The following is a 17,411-nucleotide window of genomic DNA, read 5'->3' on the forward strand; positions in this document are numbered from 1 at the left end:
CCCCATGCCCATGATACTCCCATGCCCACGGTACCCCCATGCCCACAGTGCCCCCATGCCCACGGTGCTGTCCCAGTGCCCAGGCTGTGCCTGTGCCCAGGGTGCCCCCTGCCAACCTCCCCCCTCCCTGCCCCCCCCCCCCCCCCCGGAAGAGCTGCAGCTATCAGCAGCCAACAGCTGGGCACAGGCTGGCACCGCCGCGGGCACCGCAGGGGGCACTGCAGGGGGGCAGGGAACGGCACCGGCAGGGAGGAGCTGGGAATGGGACTGGGACTGGGACTGGGAATGGGAATGGGACTGGGAATGGAATGGGAATGGGAATGGGACTGGGACTGGGACTGGGAATGGGACTGGGAATGGGACTGGGAATGGGAATGGGACTGGGACTGGGAATGGAATGGGAATGGGAGGGACTGGGAATGGGACTGGGACTGGGAGGGACTGGGAATGGGACTGGGAGGGACTGGGACTGGGACTGGGAATGGGACTGGGACTGGGAATGGAATGGGAATGGGAGGGACTGGGAATGGCAATGGGACTGGGACTGGGACTGGGACTGGGACTGGGAATGGGACTGGGACTGGGAATGGAATGGGAATGGGAGGGACTGGGAATGGGACTGGGACTGGGAGGGACTGGGAATGGGACTGGGAGGGACTGGGACTGGGAATGGGACTGGGACTGGGACTGGGAATGGGACTGGGACTGGGAATGGGAATGGGACTGGGAGGGACTGGGACTGGGAATGGGACTGGGACTGGGAATGGGAATGGGACTGGGAGGGACTGGGAATGGGAATGGGACTGGGACTGGGAATGGGACTGGGAGGGACTGGGAATGGCAATGGGACTGGGACTGGGACTGGGAATGGGAATGGGACTGGGACTGGGAATGGGACTGGGAATGGGAATGGAATGGGAATGGGAGGGACTGGGAATGGGACTGGGACTGGGACTGGGACTGGGAATGGGACTGGGAGGGACTGGGAATGGGACTGGGAATGGGAATGGAATGGGAATGGGAGACAGGAATGGGAATGGGACTGGGAGGGACTGGGAATGGGACTGGGAATGGGAATGGGACTGGGACTGGGAATGGGACTGGGAATGGGAATGGGACTGGGAATGGGACTGGGACTGGGAATGGGACTGGGACTGGGACTGGGAGGGACTGGGAATGGGACTGGGAATGGGACTGGGAATGGGAATGGAATGGGAATGGGAGGGACTGGGAATGGGAATGGGACTGGGAGGGACTGGGAATGGGACTGGGAGGGACTGGGAATGGGAATGGGAATGGGACTGGGAATGGGAGGGACTGGGACTGAAACTGGGAATGGGAATGGGAGGGACTGGGAATGGGACTGGGAATGAGGAGCTGGAACTGGGAATGGGATTGGGAATAGAGGCAAGGAGTGGGAATGGGAATGGGGAGCTGGGACTGGGAATGGGACTGGGAGGTACTGGGAGTGGGACTGGGAATAAGGAGCTGGGACTGGGAATGGGACTGGGAGGGACTGGGAGGGACTGGGAATGGGAATGGGAATGGGACTGGGAATGGGAATGGGAGGGATTGGGAATGAGGAGCTGGAACTGGGAATGGGAATGGGAGGGACTGGGAGGGAATGGGAATGGGGAGCTGGGAATGGGAATGGGACTGGGAGGGATTGGGAATGAGGAGCTGGAACTGGGAATGGGACTGGGAAGGACTGGGAATGGAAATGGGAGGGACTGGGAATGGAAGCAAGGAATGGGAATGGGACTGGGAGGGACTGGGAATGGGCCTGGAAAGGACTGGGAATGGGAATGGGAATGGGAAGGACTGGGAATGGGACTGGGAGGGACTGGGAATGGGACTGGGAATGGGACTGGGAATGGGACTGGGAATGGGAACAGGACTGGGAATGGAACTGAGAGGGGCTGGGAGGGACTGGGAATGGGACTGGGAACAGGACTGGGAATGGAATTGAGAGGGACTGGGAGGGACTGGGAATGGGACTGGGAGGGACTGGGAGGGACTGGGAATGGGACTGCGAATAAGGAGCTGGGACTGGGAATAGAGGCAAGGAATGGGACTGGGAATGAGGAGCTGGGACTGGGAATGGGACTGGGAATGGGACTGGGACTGGGAATAGAGGCAAGGAATGGGACTGGGAATGAGGAGCTGGGACTGGGAATGGGACTGGGAATAAGGAGATGGGACTGGGACTGGGAATAGAGGCAAGGAATGGGACTGGGAATGAGGAGCTGGGACTGGGAATGGGACTGGGAATAAGGAGATGGGACTGGGACTGGGAATAGAGGCAAGGAATGGGACTGGGAATGAGGAGCTGGGACTGGGAATGGGAATGGGACTGGGAGGGACTGGGAATGAGGAGCTGGAACTGGGAATGGGACTGGGAGGGACTGGGAATGGGAATGGGACTGGGAGGGACTGGGACTGGGAGGGACTGGGACTGAGGAGCTGGAACTGGGAATGGGATTGGGAATAGAGGCAAGGAGTGGGACTGGGAATGGGGAGCTGGGACTGGGACTGGGAATGGGACTGGGAATGAGGAGCTGGGACTGGGAATAGAGGCAAGGAATGGGACTGGGAATGAGGAGCTGGGACTGGGACTGGGAGTGGGACTGGGAATGGGACTGGGACTGGGAGTGGGACTGGGAATGGGACTGGGACTGGGACTGGGAGTGGGACTGGGAGTGGCTCAGCGACTCCAGGAGCAGTCATTAACAAGAGGTCACTAATTAAGGACTCATTACCCAAACCCGAGGACCATTGACAGCAGCTGCCCCTCCCCCCACCCCCATCCCCCCCTCCTCTGCCTCCCCCCTCCTCTTCCAGGGGATCTCCTGGGGGGGGGCTGGGGAGGGGGAAAGAGAAGGAGGAGGAGGAGGAGGAGGAGGAGGAGGAGGAGGAGGAGGAGGAGGAGGAGGAGGAGGAGGAGGAGGAGGAGGAGGAGGAGGAGGAGGAGGAGGAGGAGGAGGAGGAGGAGGAGGAGGAGGAGGAGGAGGAGGGAGGGTCTGGGTCAGTGCAACAGTGCAGGAGTTGGGGTGGGGGTTGGGGACAGCCTCGAGGTCACCTCCAGGTTGGGGACAGCTTTGAGGTGACCTCCACAATGGTGACAACCTTGAGGTCACTTCCAGCTTGGGGACAACTCTGAGGTCACCTCCAAGGTGGGGACAGCCTCGAGGTCACCTCCAGGTTGGGGACAGCCTCGAGGTCACCTCCAGCTTGGGGGCAGCCTTGAGGTCACCCCCAGGTTGGAGACAGCCTCAAGGTCACCTTCAGCTTGGGGACAACCTCAAGGTCACCTCGGGGTTGGGGACAACCTTGAGGTCACCTCCAGGGTGCAGACAGCCTCAAGGTCACCTCCACCTTGGGGACAACCTCAAGGTCACCTCGGGGTTGGGGACAGCCTCGAGGCCACCTCCAGCTTGAGGACAACTCTGAGGTCACCTCCAGGTTGGGGACAACCTCAAAGTCACTCCCAGCTTGGGGACAACTCTGAGGTCACCTCCACCTTGGGGACAACTCTGAGGTCACTCCCAGGTTGGGGACAACCTCAAGGTCACCTTCACCTTGGGGACAGCCTCAAGGTCACCTCCAGGATAGGAACAACCTCAAAGTCACTCCCAGCTTGGGGACAACCTTGAGGTCACCTCCAAGGTGGGGACAACCTCAAAGTCACTCCCAGCTTGGGGACAACTCTGAGGTCACCCCCAGGTTGGGGACAACCTTGATGTCACCTTCACCTTGGAGACAGACTCGAGGTCACCTCCAAGGTGGGGACAACCTCAAGGTCACCTCGGGGTTGGGGACAGCCTGGAGGTCACCTCCAGGTTGGGGACAACCTCAAGGTCACTCCTACCTTGAGGACAACTCTGAGGTCACTCCCAGGTTGGGGACAACCTTGAGGTCACCTCCAGCTTGGGGACAGCCCCAGGTGAAAGGGGAAAGTGCCACAAAGTCGGGGGGGGGGGGGGGTGGGGGACACTGGAGGGGACTTAGGCAAGGGGACCCCTCCCAGGAGGTGAGGAAGAGGAGGAAGAGGAGGCCTGGGGGGTGGCGCCGGAGCGGTGGCGAAGGAGCTGCTCCTCTTCCTCCTGGGGACAAAGGGGACAGGTTAGGGACACAGGGATGGGGACATGGAGTAGGAGCCAAAGGGCTCCAGGTTGTCCCCAAGGCCACTTAGAGCCACACTGGGGACAAGGAGAAGGAGCCAAAGGGCTCCAGGTTGTCCCCAAGGCCACTTGGAGGTGGAGGACACAGGGATGGGGACATGGAGAAGGAGCCAAAGGGCTCCAGGTTGTCCCCAAGGCCACTTGGAGCCACAATGGGGACATAGAGAAGGAGCCAAAGGGCTCCAGGTTGTCCCCAAGGCCACTTAGAGCCGCACTGAGGACATGGAGAAGGAGCCAAAGGGCTCCAGGTTGTCCCCAGAGCCACTTGGAGGTGGAGGACACAGGGATGGGGACATGGAGAAGGAGCCAAAGGGCTCCAGGTTGTCCCCAAGGCCACTTGGAGGTGGAGGACACAGGGATGGGGACATGGAGAAGGAGCCAAAGGGCTCCAGGTTGTCCCCAAGGCCACTTGGAGGTGGAGGACACAGGGATGGGGACATGGAGAAGGAGCCAAAGGGCTCCAGGTTGTCCCCAGAGCCACTTGGAGCCACAATAGGGACAAGGAGAAGGAGCCAAAGGGCTCCAGGTTGTCCCCAGAGCCACTTGGAGCCACACTGGGGACATGGAGAAGGAGCCAAAGGGCTCCAGGTTGTCCCCAAGGCCACTTAGAGCCACACTGAGGACATGGAGAAGGAGCCAAAGGGCTCCAGGTTGTCCCCAAGGCCTCCAACCCCAACCTCAACTCCTCCTGGTGGACCTCCATGACCATGTCTAAGGCCTTGGAGCCTCCAACCCCAACCTCACCTCCCCCCCTGGAGGACCTCCATGTCCATGTCTAAGGCCTTGGAGCCTCCAACCCCAACCTCACCTCTTCCTGGTGGACCTCCATGACCACAACCTCCACATCCAAGGCCTTGGAGCCTCCAACCCCAACCTCAACTCCTCCTGGTTGACCTCCATCACCACAACCTCCACATTCAAGGCCTTGGAGCCTCCAACCCCAACCTCACCTCCTCCTGGTGGACCTCCATGTCCATGTCCAAGGCCTTGGAGCCTCCAACCCCAACCTCACCTCCTCCTGGTGGACCTCCATGTCCATGTCCAAGGCCTTGGAGCCTCCAACCCCAACCTCACCTCCCCCCTGGAGGACCTCCTTGCCCCCAGCCCAGCAGCACTCACAGCCTCCAGGAGGCCTCCACTGGGCCACTCTGCAGAGGTCTCCTCCTCCCCTCGGGCCGGGTCGGGGCCTTCATCCTCGTACTCAGTGAGGTAGTCTGACTCCTCTGGGGGGCACAGATGGCACAAGGAGGAGGTGGTGAAGGTGGGCAAGGACCTCTGGAGGTCACCTGTGCCAACTGTGCCCAGCAAGGTGCCCACAGGAAGGTGCCCAGCGGGCAGCTGGCACTGGAAGCTCAGCTCAGAAGGAGGCTCCAGGACCTCTCTGAGGGCTCTCAAGCATCCAAGCAAAGAGTTTGCTCCTGGTGCCAACCTCCTGTGCCCACTCGGTGCCAACCTGGTGCCAGCCTCAGGCTTGTGCCCATCAAGCTCAGCCCCATGGAGAAGATGACCTCTGGGGCTGCTCCTGCATGGAGCTCCTGATCCCATCCCATGGAGCTCCTGATGCCATCCCATGGATCCTCTGATCCCATCCCATGGAGCTCCTGATCCCATCCCATGGATCCTCTGATCCCATCCCATGGAGCTCCTGATGCCATCCCATGGATCCTCTGATCCCATCCCATGGATCCTCTGATCCCATCCCATGGATCCTCTGATCCCATCCCATGGATCTCCTGATCCCATCCCATGGATCCTCTGATCCCATCCCATGGATTCTCTGATCCCATCCCATGGATCTCCTGATCCCATCCCATGGATCCTCTGATCCCATCCCATGGATCTCCTGATGCCATCCCATGGAGCTCCTGATCCCATCCCATGGATCCTCTGATCCCATCCCATGGATCCTCTGATCCCATCCCATGGATCTCCTGATCCCACCCCATGGATCCTCTGATCCCATCCCATGGATTCTCTGATCCCATCCCATGGATCCTCTGATCCCATCCCATGGATCTCCTGATCCCATCCCATGGATCCTCTGATCCCATCCCATGGATCTCCTGATGCCATCCCATGGAGCTCCTGATCCCATCCCATGGATCCTCTGATCCCATCCCATGGATCCTCTGATCCCATCCCATGGATCTCCTGATCCCATCCCATGGATCCTCTGATCCCATCCCATGGATCTCCTGATCCCACCCCATGGATCCTCTGATCCCATCCCATGGAGCTCCTGATCCCATCCCATGGATCCTCTGATCCCATCCCATGGATCCTCTGATCCCATCCCATGGATCTCCTGATCCCACCCCATGGATCCTCTGATCCCATCCCATGGATCCTCTGATCCCACCCCATGGATCCTCTGATCCCATCCCATGGAGCTCCTGATGCCATCCCATGGAGCTCCTGATCCCATCCCATGGATCCTCTGATCCCATCCCATGGATCTCCTGATCCCATCCCATGGAGCTCCTGATCCCATCCCATGGATCCTCTGATGCCATCCCATGGATCCTCTGATCCCATCCCATGGAGCTCCTGATGCCATCCCACAGACCTTCTGATCCCATGCCCACTCTGATGCCCCTCTGACCCCATGCCCCCTCTAGACACCATGCCCCCTCTGATGCCCATCTGAACCCATGCCCCCTCTGATCCCATGCCCCCTCTGATGCCCATCTGATCCCACACTCCCTCTGAGGCCCATCTCTGATGCCATGCCCCCTCTGATGCCCTTCTCTGATCCCATGCCCCCTCTGATCCCATGCCCCCTCTGATGCCCTTCTCTGATCCCATGCCCCCTCTCATCCCATGCCCCCTCTGACCCCATGCTCCCTCTGATGCCATGCCCCATCTGATGCCCTTCTGATACCATGGCCCCTCTGATCCCATGCCCCCTCTAGACACCATGCCCCCTCTGATGCCCATCTGGTCCCATGCCCTCTCTAGACACCATGCCCCCTCTGATGCCCTTCTCTGATCCCATGCCCCCTCTGATGCCCCTCTAGATCCCATGCCCCCTCTGACCCCATGCCCTCTCTGATCCCATACCCCCTCTGATGCCCCTCTGACCCCATGCCCTCTCTGATCCCATACCCCCTCTGATGCCCCTCTGACCCCATGCCCTCTCTGACCCCATGCCCCCTCTGATCCCATGCCCCCTCTGATGCCCATCTCATGCCATGCCCTTCTCTGATGCCATGCCCCCTCTGATCCCATGCCCCCTCTGATGCACATCTGATCCCATGCCCCCTCTGATGCCCATCTCATGCCATGCCCTTCTCTGATGCCATGCCCCCTCTGATCCCATGCCCCCTCTGATGCCCATCTCATGCCATGCCCTTCTCTGATGCCATGCCCCCTCTGATCCCATGCCCCCTCTGATGCCCGTCTGATCCCACACTCCCTCTGATGCCCATTTCATGCCATGCCCTTCTCTGATCCCATGCCCCCTCTGATCCCATGCCCCCTCTGATGCCCCTCTAGACCCCATGCCCCCTCTGATCCCATGCCCCCTCTGATGCCCATCTCATGCCATGCCCTTCTCTGATGCCATGCCCCCTCTGATCCCATGCCCCCTCTGATGCCCATCTCATGCCATGCCCTTCTCTGATGCCATGCCCCCTCTGATCCCATGCCCCCTCTGATGCCCGTCTGATCCCACACTCCCTCTGATGCCCATTTCATGCCATGCCCTTCTCTGATCCCATGCCCCCTCTGACCCCATGCCCCCTCTAGACCCCATACCCCCTCTAATCCCATGCCCCCTCTGATGCCATGCCCCCTCTGATGCCCATTTCATGCCATGCCCTTCTCTGATCCCATGCCCCCTCTGACCCCATGCCCCCTCTGATGCCCTTCTCTGACCCCATGCCCCCTCTGATCCCATGCCCCCTCTGATGCCCTTCTCTGACCCCATGCCCCCTCTGATCCCATGCCCCCTCTGATGCCCCTCTGACCCCATGCCCCCTCTGACCCCATGCCCCCTCTAGACCCCATACCCCCTCTGATGCCCACCTGCTGCCCAACACCCATCTGCTTCCCCTCTGCCGCCCTCTCCCTTCTGCCTCCCTGCCCTCACCCCACCCCTCCCCGGCGCTGCCAGGCCGTGCCCAGGTGCCCAGGCTGGCACTGACCGTCGGGGCAGGCGTCGGAGGGGCAGGGCTGGGCGGGCTCGATGCGGGACACGATCTCGGCCAGGTCTGTGAAGCCTGCGCTGGCACAGCTCAGCGCCTGCAGGGGGCGCAGGCAGCTGGCACCGTGCCCACCCGCGGCGGGCACCCAGGGGGGACCCTCAAAAGGAGGAGGGACCCAGGGAGGGGGAGGTGAGGTGCCCAGGGAGAAGGTGCACCAAGGGAGGTGCCCAGGGGGTAGCTGGAGGGAGGTGAGGGGGTTAAGGGATAGGTGAGGCAGAGGAGGTGCCCAGGAGGTGCCCAGGGGTTAGGTGGCACAGAGGGGGGTGCCCAGGGTTAGGTGAGGCAGAGGAGGTGCCCAGGGGGTGCCCAGGGGTTAGATGGCACAGAGGGGGGTGCCCAGGGTTAGGTGAGGCAGAGGAGGTGCCCAGGGTTAGGTGAGGCAGAGGAGGTGCCCAGGGGTTAGGTGACTTAGAGGAGGTGCCCAGGAGGTGCCCAGGGGTTAGGTGGCACAGAGGGGGGTGCCCAGGGGTTAGGTGAGGCAGAGGAGGTGCCCAGGGGGTGCCCAGGGGTTAGGTGGCGCAGAGGGGTTAGGTGCCCAGGGTTAGGTGAGGCAGAGGAGGTGCCCAGAGGGTGCCCAGGGGTTAGGTGGCAGAGAGGGTTAGGTGCCCAGGGTTAGGTGAGGCCGAGGAGGTGCCCAGGAGGTGCCCAGGGGTTAGGTGAGGCAGAGGAGGTGCCCAGGGGTTAGGTGGCAGAGAGGGTTAGGTGCCCAGGGTTAGGTGAGGCAGAGGAGGTGCCCAGAGGTGCCCACGGGGTGCCCAGGGTTAGGTGCCCCAAAGGAGGTGCCCAGGAGATGCCCAGGGTTAGGTGTCCCAAGGGAGGTGCCCAGGAGATGCCCAGGGTTAGGTGTCCCAAGGGAGGTGCCCAGGAGATGCCCAGGGTTAGGTGTCCCAAGGGAGGTGCCCAGGAGATGCCCAGGGTTAGGTGACCTAGAGGAGGTGCCCAGGGTTAGGTGACCTAGAGGAGGTGCCCAGGGTTAGGTGACCTAGAGGGGGTGCCCAGGCGATGCCCAGGGTTAGGTGACCCAGAGGGGGTGCCCAGGAGATGCCCAGGGTTAGATGACCCAGAGGGGGTGCCCAGGAAGGTGCCCAGGAAGGTGCCCAGCTCACATCCTTGCGCTTGCTCTGGTAGAAGTCAGCCGAGCGCCGATCCTGCACCATCTGCTGGATCAGGTCCCCTCGGTGCCAGCCCTCGAAGATCATCTTCCCGTGCTCGTAGCCCACGGCCTGCAGGGGGCACAGTGCCCACAGCTGGAGAGCCTCAACTCACAGCTGGAGAGCCTCAACCCACAGCTGGAGAGCCTCAACTCACAGCTGGAGAGTCTCAACCCACAGCTGGAGAGTCTCAGCCACAGCTGGAGAGCCTCAACTCACAGCTGGAGAGCCTCAGCCACAGCTGGAGAGCCTCAGCCACAGCTGGAGAGCTTCAACCCACAGCTGGAGAGATTCAACCCACAGCTGGAGAGCCTCAGCCCACAGCTGGAGAGTCTCAGCCACAGCTGGAGAGCTTCAACCCACAGCTGGAGAGTCTCAGCCCACAGCTGGAGAGACTCAACCCACAGCTGGAGAGTCTCAGCCCACAGCTGGAGAGTCTCAGCCCACAGCTGGAGAGACTCAACCCACAGCTGGAGAGTCTCAGCCCACAGCTGGAGAGTCTCAGCCCACAGCTGGAGAGACTCAACCCACAGCTGGAGAGTCTCAGCCCACAGCTGGAGAGCCTCATCCCACAGCTGGAGAGTCTCAGCCACAGCTGGGGAACCTCAGCCCACAGCTGGAGAGCCTCAGCCACAGCTGGAGAGTCTCAGCCACAGCTGGAGAGCTTCAACCCACAGCTGGAGAGCTTCAGCCACAGCTGGAGAGTCTCAGCCACAGCTGGGGAACCTCAGCCCACAGCTGGAGAGCCTCAGCCACAGCTGGAGAGTCTCAGCCACAGCTGGAGAGCTTCAACCCACAGCTGGAGAGTCTCAGCCCACAGCTGGAGAGCCTCAGCCACGGCTGGAGAGCCTCAGCCCACAGCTGGAGAGTCTCAGCCACAGCTGGAGAGCCTCAGCCACGGCTGGAGAGCCTCAGCCCACAGCTGGAGAGCCTCAGCCACAGCTGGAGAGCTTCAACTCACAGCTGGAGAGCCTCAGCCCACAGCTGGAGAGCCTCAACCCACAGCTGGGGAACCTCAACCCACAGCTGGAGAGCCTCAACCACAGCTGGAGAGCCTCAGCCCACGGCTGGAGAGCCTCAGCCCACAGCTGGGGAACCTCAACCCACAGCTGGAGAGCCTCAACCACAGCTGGAGAGCCTCAGCCCACGGCTGGAGAGCCTCAACCCACAGCTGGAGAGCCTCAACCCACAGCCGGAGAGCCTCAACCCACAGCTGGAGAGCCTCAGCCACAGCTGGAGAGTCTCAGCCCACAGCTGGAGAGTCTCAGCCACAGCTGGAGAGCCTCAGCCACAGCTGGAGAGCCTCAACCCACAGCTGGAGAGCTTCAACCCACAGCTGGAGAGTCTCAGCCCACAGCTGGAGAGTCTCAGCCCACGGCTGGAGAGCCTCAGCCCACGGCTGGGGAACCTCAGCCCACGGCTGGAGAGCCTCAGCCCACGGCTGGAGAGCCTCAGCCACAGCTGGAGAGTCTCAGCCACAGCTGGAGAGCCTCAACCCACAGCTGGAGAGCTTCAACCCACAGCTGGAGAGCCTCAACCCACAGCCGGAGAGCCTCAACCCACAGCTGGAGAGTCTCAACCCACAGCTGGAGAGTCTCAGCCCACAGCTGGAGAGTCTCAGCCACAGCTGGAGAGCCTCAGCCACAGCTGGAGAGTCTCAGCCACAGCTGGAGAGCCTCAACCCACAGCTGGAGAGCTTCAACCCACAGCTGGAGAGTCTCAGCCCACAGCTGGAGAGTCTCAGCCACAGCTGGAGAGCTTCAACCCACAGCTGGAGAGCCTCAGCCACAGCTGGAGAGCTTCAACCCACAGCTGGAGAGTCTCAGCCCACAGCTGGAGAGCCTCAGCCACAGCTGGAGAGTCTCAGCCCACAGCTGGAGAGTCTCAGCCACAGCTGGAGAGCCTCAGCCACAGCTGGAGAGTCTCAGCCCACAGCTGGAGAGTCTCAGCCACAGCTGGAGAGTCTCAATCCACAGCTGGAGAGTCTCAGCCACAGCTGGAGAGTCTCAACCCACAGCTGGAGAGCCTCAGCCCACAGCTGGAGAGCCTCAGCCACAGCTGGAGAGCCTCAGCCCACAGCTGGAGAGTCTCAGCCACAGCTGGAGAGTCTCAACCCACAGCTGGAGAGCCTCAGCCCACAGCTGGAGAGCCTCAGCCACAGCTGGAGAGCCTCAGCCACAGCTGGAGAGTCTCAGCCACAGCTGGAGAGCTTCAACCCACAGCTGGAGAGCCTCAGCCACAGCTGGAGAGCTTCAACCCACAGCTGGAGAGTCTCAGCCACAGCTGGAGAGCTTCAACCCACAGCTGGAGAGTCTCAGCCCACAGCTGGAGAGTCTCAGCCACAGCTGGAGAGCCTCAGCCACAGCTGGAGAGCCTCAGCCCACAGCTGGAGAGTCTCAGCCCACAGCTGGAGAGTCTCAGCCCACAGCTGGAGAGCCTCAGCCACAGCTGGAGAGTCTCAGCCACAGCTGGAGAGTCTCAGCCACAGCTGGAGAGCCTCAGCCCACAGCTGGAGAGTCTCAGCCCACAGCTGGAGAGCCTCAGCCACAGCTGGAGAGCCTCAGCCCACAGCTGGAGAGCCTCAACTCACAGCTGGAGAGCCTCAACCCACAGCTGGAGAGCCTCAACCCACAGCTGGAGAGCTTCAACCCACAGCTGGAGAGCCTCAGCCCACAGCTGGAGAGCTTCAACCCACAGCTGGAGAGCCTCAGCCCACAGCTGGAGAGCCTCAGCCCACAGCTGGAGAGCCTCAGCCCACAGCTGGAGAGCCTCAACCACAACTGAACAACCACAACCGAACAACCACAACCGAACAACCACAACCACAACCGAACAACCGAACAACCACAACCGAACAACCTCAACCACAACTGAACAACCTCAACCCACAACTGAACAACCTCAACCACAACCGGAGAACCTCAACCACAACCGAACAACCTCAACCACAACCGAACAACCTCAACCACAACTGAACAACCTCAACCCACAACTGAACAACCTCAACCACAACCCAACAACCTCAACCACAACTGAACAACCTCAACCCACAGCTGAAGAACCTCAACCACAACTGAACAACCTCAACCCACAACTGAACAACCTCAACCCACAACTGAACAACCTCAACCACAACCCAACAACCTCAACCACAACTGAACAACCTCAACCACAACTGAACAACCTCAACCACAACCCAAGAACCTCAACCACAACTGAACAACCTCAACCACAACCCAAGAACCTCAACCACAACTGAACAACCTCAACCACAACCCAACAACCTCAACCACAACTGAACAACCTCAACCAAAACTGAACAACCTCAACCACAGCCGGAGAACCTCAACCACAACTGAACAACCTCAACCACAACTGAACAACCTCAACCACAACCGAACAACCTTAACCTACAACTGAACAACCTCAACCACAACTGAACAACCTCAACCACAACCGAACAACCTCAACCCACAGCTGAAGAACCTCAACCCACAGCTGAAGAACCTCAACCACAACTGAACAACCTCAACCACAACTGAACAACCTCAACCACAACTGAACAACCTCAACCCACAACTGAACAACCACAACCGAACAACCACAACCGAACAACCGAACAACCACAACCGAACAACCGAACAACCACAACCGAACAACCGAACAACCACAACCGAACAACCTCAACCACAACTGAACAACCTCAACCACAACCCAACAACCTCAACCCACAACTGAACAACCTCAACCACAACTGAAGAACCTCAACCACAACTGAACAACCTCAACCACAACCCAACAACCTCAACCCACAACTGAACAACCTCAACCACAACTGAAGAACCTCAACCACAACTGAACAACCTCAACCACAACCGAACAACCTCAACCCATGACCGAAGAACCTCAACCACAACTGAACAACCTCAACCACAACTGAAGAACCTCAACCACAACCGAACAACCTCAACCCACAACTGGAGAACCTCAACCCATGACTGAAGCACCTCACCCCCAGGGCCGGGAGGAGCTGGCAGGCGCCAGGGCGCCCCCTGCAGGCCGTGCCAGGAGCTGCACTCACGTAGATCTCGTCGAACTTGCCGAAGTCCATGGTCTTGAAGCGGTCGATGGGAGGCCGAATGTACTCGCAGTAGGAGCTGGACTTGACCACCTCCAGCTGCCGCACGCAGGAGACGTAGGCCAAGCGCGATTGGATCTCTGCCATGTCGGGCACCTGCGGGGGCAGTGCCAGGGGCTCGCCTTGGTGCCCACCTTTGAGCAGCGCACAAGTGGTGGGCTGACGGTGGGGCCAAGTGGTGAGCCAACTGGAGGTCCAGTGGTGAGCCAACTGGTGGCCTAATAGTGACCCATGTGGTGAGCCAACTGGAGGTGCAATGGTGACCCAACTGGTGGTCTAATAGTGACCCAACTGGAGGTCCAATGGTGACCCAACTGGAGGTCCAATGGTGACCCAACTGGTGGTCTAACAGTGACCCAACTGGAGGTCCAATGGTGACCCAATTGGAGGTCCAATGGTGACCCAACTGGAGGTCCAATGGTGACCCAACTGGTGAGCCAACTGGAGGTGCAATGGTGAGCCAGCTGGAGGTCCAATGGTGACTCAACTGGAGGTCCAGTGGTGAGCCAACTGGAGGTCCAGTGGTGACCCAACTGGAGGTCCAGTGGTGACCCAATTGGAGGTCCAATGGTGACCCAACTGGTGGTCTAACAGTGACCCAACTGGAGGTCCAATGGTGACCCAACTGGTGGTCTAACAGTGAGCCAACTGGAGGTGCAATGGTGAGCCAACTGGAGGTCCAGTGGTGACCCAATTGGAGGTGCAATGGTGACCCAACTGGTGAGCCAACTGGAGGTGCAATGGTGAGCCAACTGGAGGTCCAGTGGTGACCCAACTGGAGGTCCAATGGTGACCCAACTGGAGGTGCAATGGTGACCCAAGTGGTGACCCAACTGGAGGTTCAGTGGTGAGCCAATTGGAGGTCCAATAGTGACCCTACTGGTGGTCCAATGGTGACCCAAGTAGTGACCCAACTGGAGGATCAATGGTGACCCAACTGGAGGTGCAATGGTGACCCAATTGGAGGTGCAATGGTGACCCAAATGGTGACCCAACTGGAGGTCCAGTGGTGACCCAACTGGTGAGCCAACTGGAGGTCCAGTGGTGACTCAAGTGGAGGTGCAATAGTGACCCAACTGGTGCTCCAAAGGTGACCCAACTGGTGACCCAACTGGAGGTCCAGTGGTGACCCAACTGGAGGATCAATGGTGACCCAATTGGAGGTCCAGTGGTGACCCAACTGGAGGTCCTATGGTGACCCAGCTGGAGGTCCAATGGTGACCCAATAGGCAATCCAACCCCTACCAATGACCAGGCCACACCTACCAGTGACCAGATCACTCCTACCAATGACCAGATCACCCTACCAATGACCAGGCCACCCCAACTGATGGCCACCAGAGCTCACCTTGACCTTCTCAGCCCAAGGGTTGAGACGTTTCCAGAGGAGCCACCACCCCGAGAGGCTGTCCCCATAGTTGCAGAGGTCAGTCTCATCCTGGCTGCCCACGTCGATGGCGATCACGGTCTTGGCACCCATGCTGCGGGCAATGTCAGCTGTGGAGGGGGAGAAGGAGAAGGTAGCATCATGGATCCTTCTGGTCCAAGGTCGTGGTGAGAGGTGGTGGAAGAAGCAAGGAAGTGGCAGTTGGTTGGGTTGGGTCGAGTTGGATTGGGTTGAGTGTGGTTGAGTAGAGTTTGGTTGAGTTGGGTTGAATGTGGTTGATTTTGGTTGGGTTGAGTGTGGTTGGGTTAGGTTGATTGTGGTTGGGTTGAGTTGGGTTGAATTTGGTTGGGTTGAGTTTGGTTGAGTTGGATTGATTTTGGTTGGGTTGAGTTGGATTGGGTTGAGTTGGATTGAGTTGAGTGGGGTTGGGTTGAGTTGAGTTGAATTTGGTTGGGTTGAGTTTGGTTGAGTTGGGTTGATTTTGATTGGGTTGAGTTGTTTTGAGTTGAGTTTGGTTGAGTTGGGTTGATTTTGATTGGGTTGAGTTGAGTTGCTTTGAGTTGAGTTTGGTTGAGTTGGGTTGACTTTGGTTGATTTTGGTTGGGTTGAGTTGGGTTATGTTGATTGTGGTTGAGTTGGGTTAAATTTGGTTGGGTTGAGTTTGGTTGAGTTGGGTTGATTTTGGTTGGGTTGAGTTGGATTGAGTGTGGTTGGGTTGAGTTGCATTGACTTTGGTTGGGTTGGGTTGATTTTGGTTGAGTTGAGTGGGATTGGGTTGAGTGTGGTTGGATTGAGTTGGTTTGAGTTGAGTTGGGTTGAGTTGGTTGATTTTAGTAGGGTTGAGTTGGTTTGAGTTTGGTTGGGTTGCACTGAGTTGATTTTGGTTGCTTTGGGTTGGGTTGAGTTGGGTTGGGTTGAGTGTGGTTGGATTGATTTGGGTTGGGTTGAGTTGGTTTGAGTTGGGTTGGATTGATTTTGGTTGGGTTGAGTTGGGTTGAGTTGGGTTGATTTTAGTTGGGTTGAGTTGGGTTGGTTTGAGTGTGGTTGGGTTGATTTTGGTTGGGTCGAGTTGGTTTGAGTTTGGTTGGATTGGGTTGAGTTGGGTTGATTTTGGTGGATTTTGGTTGGGTTGAGTTGGGTTGGGTTGATTTTGGTTGGGTTGGAATGAGTTGGGTTGGGTTGGGTTTGGTTTGCCTGAGTTGAGTTGGGCTGGGATTCAGTTGGATTGGGTTGAATTGGGTTGGGTTGAGTTGGAATGAGTTGGGTTGGGTTTGGTTGGCCTGAGTTGAGTTGGGCTGGGTTGGGATTCAGTTGGGTTGAGTTGAGTTGGGTTTGGTTGGTTGGCCTGAGTTGAGTTGGGCTGGGTTGGATTCAGTTGGATTGGGTTGGAATGAGTTGGGTTGGAATGAGTTGGGTTGGGTTTGGTTGGCCTGAGTTGAGTAGGGCTGGGTTGGGATTCAGTTGGGTTGGGTTGGGTTGAGTTGGGTTTGGTTGGTTGAGTTGGGCTGGGTTGGGATTCAGTTGGGTTGGGTTGGGTTGAGTTGGGTTTGGTTGGTTGAGTTGGGCTGGGTTGGGATTCAGTTGGGTCGGGTTGGGTTGAGTTGGAATGAGTTGGGTTGGGTTGGGTTGGAATGAGTTGGGTTGGGTTTGGTTGGAATGAGTTGGGTTGGGTTTGGTTGGCCTGAGTTGAGTTAGGCTGAGTTGGGATTCAGTTGGGTTGGGTTGGGTTGAGTTGGAATGAGTTGGGTTGGGTTGAATTGGGTTGAGTTGAGTTGGGTTGGGAGGCTGTCCCCCAGCTGAAGGACAAAGCCATGGTGGAGCTCATGGTGGGACAAGCAGAGCCCTGTGGGTGTCTGAGTCAGGGCAGGAGGCCCCAGAGGCAGGATGTGATGGTGAGGAGCAACCTGAGGAGCAACCTGGAGTATGCAGTGGGGCAGGGAGGGCAGAGGCAAGGCCATGGTGGGACAAGGAGAGAGGAGACACCTCAGGAGCACACCTGGTGGGGAGGACCCCGGGAGGTGGTGTGAGGGAGCTGCAGGTGGCTTGCACATGGAGGTGCTGAGGAGGACATCAAGAGATGATGATGATGATGATGATGACGCAGCATGAAGGTGGAGAACCTCCAGAAGGACATCTGGTGGTGAAGGCCTCAAGAGATGATGATGATGATGATGATGATGATGCATGGATGAGATTGGAGAACCTCCAGGAGGACATCTGGTGGTGAAGGCATCAAGAGATGATGATGATGATGATGATGATGATGATGATGATGATGATGATGATGATGATGCAGCATGGATGAGATTGGAGACCCTCCAGGAGGACATCTGGTGGTGAAGGCATCAA

General features: G+C 58.7%; 1 protein-coding gene across 1 annotated transcript in view; it reads right to left on the bottom strand.

The window, feature by feature from the left end:
- Nucleotides 1–3,281: 3,281 nt before the first annotated feature.
- Nucleotides 3,282–17,411, bottom strand: part of LOC135174056 (patatin-like phospholipase domain-containing protein 6) — a 19,819-nt gene continuing 5,689 nt past the window's right edge. Inside the window, exons 4-9 of the mRNA XM_064141310.1 lie at nt 15,024–15,172; nt 13,619–13,771; nt 9,493–9,609; nt 8,327–8,423; nt 5,301–5,404; nt 3,282–4,103 (exon numbers count right to left, since the gene is read on the bottom strand). Of these exons, the coding sequence (XP_063997380.1) occupies nt 4,005–4,103; nt 5,301–5,404; nt 8,327–8,423; nt 9,493–9,609; nt 13,619–13,771; nt 15,024–15,172 (719 nt within the window). The 3' untranslated portion in view covers nt 3,282–4,004. The remainder of the gene's footprint in view (nt 4,104–5,300; nt 5,405–8,326; nt 8,424–9,492; nt 9,610–13,618; nt 13,772–15,023; nt 15,173–17,411) is intronic.

Source organism: Pogoniulus pusillus, unplaced genomic scaffold (assembly GCF_015220805.1).
Source record: "Pogoniulus pusillus isolate bPogPus1 unplaced genomic scaffold, bPogPus1.pri scaffold_245_arrow_ctg1, whole genome shotgun sequence".
In the NCBI taxonomy this organism is placed as follows: domain Eukaryota; kingdom Metazoa; phylum Chordata; class Aves; order Piciformes; family Lybiidae; genus Pogoniulus; species Pogoniulus pusillus.